The sequence below is a fragment of the Sinocyclocheilus rhinocerous genome, unplaced genomic scaffold, assembly GCF_001515625.1.
Source record: "Sinocyclocheilus rhinocerous isolate Xijiao unplaced genomic scaffold, SAMN03320098_v1.1 scaffold1156, whole genome shotgun sequence".
Taxonomy (NCBI): domain Eukaryota; kingdom Metazoa; phylum Chordata; class Actinopteri; order Cypriniformes; family Cyprinidae; genus Sinocyclocheilus; species Sinocyclocheilus rhinocerous.
The window spans coordinates 358931-366405 of NW_015630041.1; the positions used below are offsets into that span (position 1 = coordinate 358931).

Genomic DNA, 7475 nt, shown 5'->3' on the forward strand with positions numbered 1-7475 from the left:
TAACAATCCCCATTTAGACACAAGCGACAGACTAATACACACACACACATACACACACACAAACGTGGCAGTACCAGATGTTAAACACGGAGAAGGTGAGATCGATACAACATATTTAAGAGGATAAAGCCAAGCTCAACACCTCACCATACGGTGCTTTTAACAAAAACACGCTCACGTTCACACACAAACAGCCTTCCATAACACCTCAGCCGAGTGTTTCTGAACGCTGTTGGCACATGGTCATTAGGGCACTGCTGCCAATTTTAAGCAGGTGTGTCAGCTTTTGTAACTTATAAAGTCTTATAATGGTTGTGCATGTGTTAGCATGGGATTGGATTTTGAATAAAAGCATCTACTAAATGACTGACTAACATGGAAGCGAGTAACACAAATAAGGGGCCCTCAGCTCGAGAGACTTGTTTCGAAAGTCTGCATCGATATTAAAAACATAAAATGGTTTGCTCTGTAAAGTGCCTAGACTTGTTTACTTTTTGAAATTGTGTTCAAAGTGAATCACACGTTTGACTTGTTCACATGCTTTTCCCCTCAACAGCCCTTGCACGGTTGACTCGATACGTTTGTGAAAGATTCATAAATTAAACAAAGTTCTCTTAGCCTGAAGGTACCTATGAATAAGTCTGGCTTTGCTAATGGAGGGCGTTTTTTCATCCGTGGTGTATTGCGGCTCCTGCAGTGGGAGTCGATATCGCCTCTTCGCCTTGCATGCAGGTGAGATTTACTGCGATGGCTGCTGAGCCTCAGTGGCTCTGAATCCAATCAGAGTTTCTCTCCTCATCTCTCACTGTCTGACTGATGAAGGTGGGGTTTTTTCACTCTATCGCACCAAATGAGGTTCAGCCTGTTTCTACATGTCGTTTTTTGATGACATATTGCAAACTGCAAAACTTATTTTGCCCGATTAAATCTGATGTTACAGTGGTAAAGTGAATCAACCACAGACCATTTCAAATGATGGCTGGAGAACAGGTGGATCTTTAGATCAGTGTAAGATATCTTAGGAAAAATGTTGTTTTTGGAAAGTTGTGCTGTGTCAGTTGCTTCAGTCGGTTTAGAAGTGGTAGGAGAATGAGAGTTGGTGTGTGTAAAGCAAACTGTAAGCCCAGAAATACACTCTGCAAGTACACAAACGAGATGTGCTGATGTATCGGTCGATAAAGAGGGTGGAAGTTGTGATATGCTGTGTTTTAAACAAAAATGTTATTCAAATTTTGATATAATATTGGTAATTTATATAATGCCTTGTTTGTAGGGCTGCACAATTTGACCAAAATTTTGTGATTATATATCAATATGGCTATAAATGGTGGTAATAATAATAATAATAATAATAATTACATGAAAATTTAAAAAATAACAAAATTGTAAAATTACAATACTAATATTTATGGATTAATTTCTTCATTTTGAAACATTAAACCATCAAATGGGAGGCATAAGCCCCTCCTCCTTTAATCTGCAATGCTAAATTTTTCCCCTCCCCGTTCGGAGGTCTGAGCATGCCACTGTTAATCATGTATCCCTATAATATAATAAATGCACAATAAGTCTCTAATATGTAATATACTGTAATATATGTTGCTTTTGTTTCAGTGTTTTCTGTTTGTAACTGGAGATCCTCCTTATTTTTGGGGATTCATTAATTGTTGGCTGTTATATACAAATGATTTTATTTTATAGTCTTATTTCAGTTCTAAATATTTCATATTGAGATGTTTTTCATGTTTTGAAAAATTGTTACTAATGTGAATGCAAATGCTTGGCAAATGCATTGCATGTGTTTATATGCTTGATAGAGTTACCTTTATATGTCTGCTACAGTACATTAATGGATATGTTATTATTTATGGAGCTAATTATAAACATTTGACAGTTTAAAGTAGTTTCATGTTTTCGCAGGTTACTTTTCTATTGTGCTAGCTAGAGTAGCATGAAATGGAGCTTGTGTAGCTGGAAACATTTGCCTGCGCATACTTGCATTGCGTAAAGTTTGTTCAGGTCTTAGAATTATTAAAGCCAATGTTGTGTGAGGAAAAACTTGAGAGAAGACAAAACTGAAAGAGAGGCAGAACACACACTTTCATTCCCATTGTCTTTTGTTCTCAAGCACAGTGGGCAATCAGTGTTTCTCAGCCAGAGGAAGACATCTCAGAGTTATTCTTTCTTTTACTCTCTCCAACCCTTTGTTTTCTGTCTGATGTCATGGTGAGGCTAAATTGGAGTAGTTTGCCAGCTTAACTCTTGGACATCAGTTAATATTCATCATTTCCCGTCTTACATCCACTGTAGTGAGATCACACGGCACCCATTCTCATAGTCTCTCCGATAAGAATTTATATTCACTCAGGAAATCATCAAAAGAAATCATTGTTTATTTAAGGGCTATGCTCACTTATTTATTTGTTTACTTCTTGAAGTTACACCCTCCGGATTCTCCATGTAAAGTTGCCCGGGTTTGGATCTCCTGGGTTTTTGTTCCTTGTGTATTAACTATTGATTGCAGCCAAGTTTTCGAGACTGATAGTGACGCCATCCTAGTTGCTCACTGCCTCCTGGAGAATGTGGCCCTGAGGCAGAAAGCCAACAGTATCCGCTGTGGCCATCTGTTGCTTGAGTTGAAGCCCTGCGCATTTCTAGCTTCTCGGTTCAGTAAAACCCACCGAACAACAAAGGAAGTTTTTTTTTGTTTGTTTGTTGATCATTCACATTATTTGATTTGTTGGCCTATTCTAATTTTCCCTCAGTTTTTTCCCCAGTGTTGAGGAGTAGCTATATTTATTTTTCAGCAGTGTGACACAGCTGGTTTTATAAAAGTGTAACTTTTCCAGTAATTTTGCATGTCTGATTCATTCTAGTGAATCTGTCAGTTCAGACAGTTCATGCAAATGAACTAAAATAATTATTTTTATAAATGAAAACATTTGGTTTAATGCATTTGTTTTTCTTTTCTTTTGCATTTAGCTTGAATTTATCTGTTCATTTAGTGCTGCCACACTTATTTAAATTGTTCCTTAATTCAAAGCCCCCCATTGTTGTGCCAGCTATATCTAAATGTATATAAAAAGATGATCCCCTAATGTAGCTTCAATGCATTTATTCATTTAGGAGATGCTTTTATGCAAGGCGACATTTTGAGGAGCATTGCAAGCAGTCTCTTATAAAAGTCAACAATATTTGCAGTTTCAAGTATAAGCTAGTTTCGCACACAAGCTAGAGCAAAAGTGCAATTCAGAAGTTGTTTGTAACATGGAAAGCTATAGGGCCCTATCATATACCTGGTGCAATGCAGCACCAGGCACGACGCAAGTGTTCTTTGCTAGTTTCAGCCCAACGCAGTTATCATTGTTTAAATAGCAAATGCATTTGCACCCATGGGCGTGCTGGTCTGAAAATGAGGTGTGTTCAGGCACATTGTTGGCGCGTTGCTATTTTGAGCAACTGAAATAGACTGTGCCATTGACCAACTGAAACCTGGTCTAAAGTCAATGGCGCTGGACTAAAGTAAATTTTTTTTTTTTTTTTGTTAGTAATATGTGCCTATAGGCGGCGGGTGAACAACACCCGTACACTCTGCTTATTTCACACACACAGGGAAGCGCAGCAGCACACAAACATGCCAAATATTAAAAATGAAAGTGAAAAATGAATATTATTATTGTACCCCGTAGATGGTCTGCTCGTGTGCTTTAACCTTGCGCACGAGCAGAACCTTTCCTCTCTGGAGAAGCATTCAGTCTTTGCTCTTGCAAATTCCACCATGTAAATAGCGAATCCACCATGGCACGAGTGCAACTGGCTTTTAAAGTGAATGGGAGATGAGACTCTGATTGGTTTATTGCACATTACGCCCAAAACACACCCATTACTCATTAAGAGAATAGGGACAACCCTTTTAGACCAAGCGCCGGGCGCGCCAACCATTTTTCCCATCGTTAAATTAGCAAAAGTGGATTCAGATACGTCCTAAGTCCACTTGCGCCATGCGCTTTAGACCATGTACTTAGATCAGTAAAATATGGCCCCTAGTTTCAAAGTCCCAACACTACTTCCCAAATGTCATCTTTTTGTTGCGTGAAATGGAAAACATGGACCACTCAAGGCATCTGTTTTTAGTAGAATCACTTGAGCGAGGTCACACTTCCTCTCTTTATTGTGACTTTCCTCTCGATGGACCCCTGTTGGGTACCTTCTCTGATCCGCCATCCATAGAGTCTTTACATGGTGGAGAGACAGGTAGAGGCAACTGCCTTTTTAATTGGCTGTTTAAATGCGACTTTCTCTTTTCTGTTTGTGTGCCAGGGGAGATTGTGGATATGAAGGCTAAGCTCATGGAGCTTCTGTCAGCCTGTGGCTAGGGCTTATCACAGCACAATTAGCTATTGCCCTGGGCACAAATATTGTAGCGGTCCTTGAAAGAGCCAGGCATTAGCCAAATTTTCTGCATAATTGCAAATATTCTTGCACTGTGTCTATATCCTGCCCCAAAACTCCTCCTCGTAACTGGTTCACAGTTAGTGGGGGTTCTCATATAAGAAAAGCAGGTTCAATTCCAGTCCCTCAAAAAAAATCTTAGTTCCAGAGTCCATTTTTGTAAGCTTTTGTTTTAGTCATAGTTTTGATGAAAATAACCTTTAAATTTAGCCAGTGTTTCATTGCCATGTTCATTAATTGTAGTCAGTTTTACTTCAGACTAAGAATGTATTATTAGCAGTATTATTACTGTTGTGGACAAAGGTATTGGGACACCTGACATCACACCAACGGGGACTTCAGTGACATAGCATTCTAAATACAAGACATTAATTTGGAGTTGGTCCCCTTTTGCAGCTATAACAGCTTCCACTCTTCCGGGAAGGCTTTCCACAAGATTTTATAGTGTTTCTGTGGGAATTTTTGCCCATTCATCCAGTAGAGCATTTGTGAGTCTTGGATGAGAAGGCCTGGCTCACAATCTCCGTTCCAGGTCATCCCAAAGGTGTTCAGTGGGGTTGAGGTCAGGGCTCTGTGCGGGCCTGTCAAGTTCTTCCACACCAAACTCATCCAACCATGTCTTTATGGTTCTTGCTTTGTGCACTGGGGCACGTTCATGCTGGAATAGAAAAAGACCTTTTCCAAACTGTTTCAAAGCATGAAGCAGTAAGCTTTCCCTTCACTGGAAGTAAGGGGCCTAGCCCAACCCCTTGAAAAACAGCCCCATACCATTATCCCTCTTCCATGTACATCATCATTTAACAAAAAATTCTGAAAAATCTGACCTTCTGATATATTTATAATGAACACACTATTGGTCATGCTAATCTTTTGTTAGAGGACAGGTTTGATGGAAACCAAGCCATATAACAGCTTTCGTGTAGAGGCGCCACCATTGTATGAATTCACACATAAATATGACCATCACAAACCCTCTTCAGCCACTGCAACCATCTGCTGATGGACCCTGGACTTCAAACACACCTGATACGACTGTCATTTGTGCCCTGACAGAGCACCCAGAATGCATTGTGTGTGCTCTCCATTATGCAGTCACCTATGGCCCACAACAAGATTGCAGGAGAAGAGGAGTCCTGCTCAAATAAGCTGGAAGGAGCACGGTTCTCACACTGTGGCTTTGAAAATCTTATTTTGATCAGCGAGCTCGTCCCTCCCACAGCCATCCAGACAAGGGTGGGGGATTGGTTCTGGGGAGTGTGCGAGGAATATGGAGGCAGTATAAATCACAGCGAAAGTGAAGAGTGCTGAGGCACAGGATGCAGAGTTTATATTTGATAATGGCAGTTTTGTTTTGCTCATGCCTATTCATTTTGTCCCTCGCACACATCTCTCTCCTTGCAAAGGCGCACAAAATCCATTAAAAAGTCACATAGAATTTAGGTGCTTTAATGCATATTAAACAAAAGAAAACAGTGAGAGAAGAAAAAACATGGACAGTTTGGCAGGAACAGCAAATTATGTGACATCACTTTGAAAACTAGTGCTGGGTATAGTGTTGCTTCTTTGGAAGCTGTTTAACCTCTTTTCTGCTTTAATGGCCATCGTATTCAAAATATTATCTTTGTTTCTTCTATCTGTGTCAATAGACTCAACAAAGAGTGACGACACCGGGGCGGACACCAGTCAGGAACCTGAGGTTCCTATGGAGATTCAGGGTATGTGCTAAATTGGTTTTCCCAAATTTTTTGTGCAATGTTCTTCAATCTCCCATCAGTAAAGCTCAACCCGTTATTTTACGTTAATGAGAAGAACAGTGCTAGGTGCATGCTAGGAGCAAAAACACAAGACTAAGTATACAGTGTACACTACCTTTTAAAAGTTTAAATGTACGTTTTTTTTAAATAAATTAATGCTTTTATTCAGCAAGGATGTATTAAATTGATCAAAAGTGACATTAAAGACTTACAATGTTACAGTAAATTCTATTTTAAATAAATACTGTTCTTTTTCTGAAAAAAAAATGCACAAGAGTTTCCACAAAAATATTAAGCAGCACAACTGTTATCAACATTGATAGTAGTAAAATATGTTTCTTAAGCACCAAATAAGCATATTTGAATGATTTCTGAAGGACTGAAGTAATTTTACAAACCCCAAACTTTTGAATGGTAATGTATGGGGAAAATATGGATTGCATTGGTTTTTGTGACCACAAGACACTGTTTTGAAAGCATGTTTCGTTTGAGAGATTAAAAATGTCTTTATATTGTTAGAGTGTTTGAATGTGAAGAACTTAGATTTTTATATTCTCACATCTCTTTAAACCAGCAAGGTCTAAAGGTGTACATAAACAACAAGGTTTTGCATCCTATTTTCTGCTGCTGTAACTTGGCAAATATAATCTCATGCCATAGCACTTGTGGTGGGTCAGGTTCAAAAGCAGACCCCACATTATGCTAAGTCACTCGTTAAGTTTTTCGCAGCAGGCCCTGCTACCTTTGACAGCTGCGTTTTGCGGCTCTTGGGGTCATGGCAAAGGGGACGCCCTCTTTTCTTACTTTTTTCATATTTAATGTTGTTTTCCCCGTTTTTGTTTTGTGAGATCTGTGCTTTTGAATTGTTTTTGGAGTTGTCATTTGAAGCAGAGAAGAGAAGGTTTTCTCTAACTACTTAAAGGGGTAGTTCACCCAAAAATGAAAATTAGCCCATGTTTTACTCACCCTCAGGGCATCCTAGGCGTATCTGACATTCCTCTTTCAGACCAACACAATCGCAGTTATATTTAAAAATGTCCTGGCTCTTCCAAACTTACATTGGGGTCTTACGTTGAGCCTTCCGCTACGCCTACGTCATACGCTCGAATGCCTTGTCGTGAACGTGCCTGCTTGAGCGACAGGAAGCTGGAGATTACAGTTTATAAATTAAAATCAATATTTTTCTTACACTAACGCATCGTTTCACTTCAGACGGCCTTTATTAACACCCCGGAGCCGTGTGGAGTAGTTTTATGATGGATCGATGCA

At 39.4% G+C, this 7475-nt stretch overlaps 1 protein-coding gene across 1 annotated transcript in view; it reads left to right on the top strand.

The window, feature by feature from the left end:
• Positions 1 to 7475, top strand: part of LOC107739862 (O-acetyl-ADP-ribose deacetylase MACROD2-like) — a 253846-nt gene that overhangs the window by 230784 nt on the left and 15587 nt on the right. The window contains exon 13 of the mRNA XM_016552077.1: positions 6099 to 6167. Coding sequence (XP_016407563.1) covers positions 6099 to 6167 — 69 coding nt within the window. The remainder of the gene's footprint in view (positions 1 to 6098; positions 6168 to 7475) is intronic.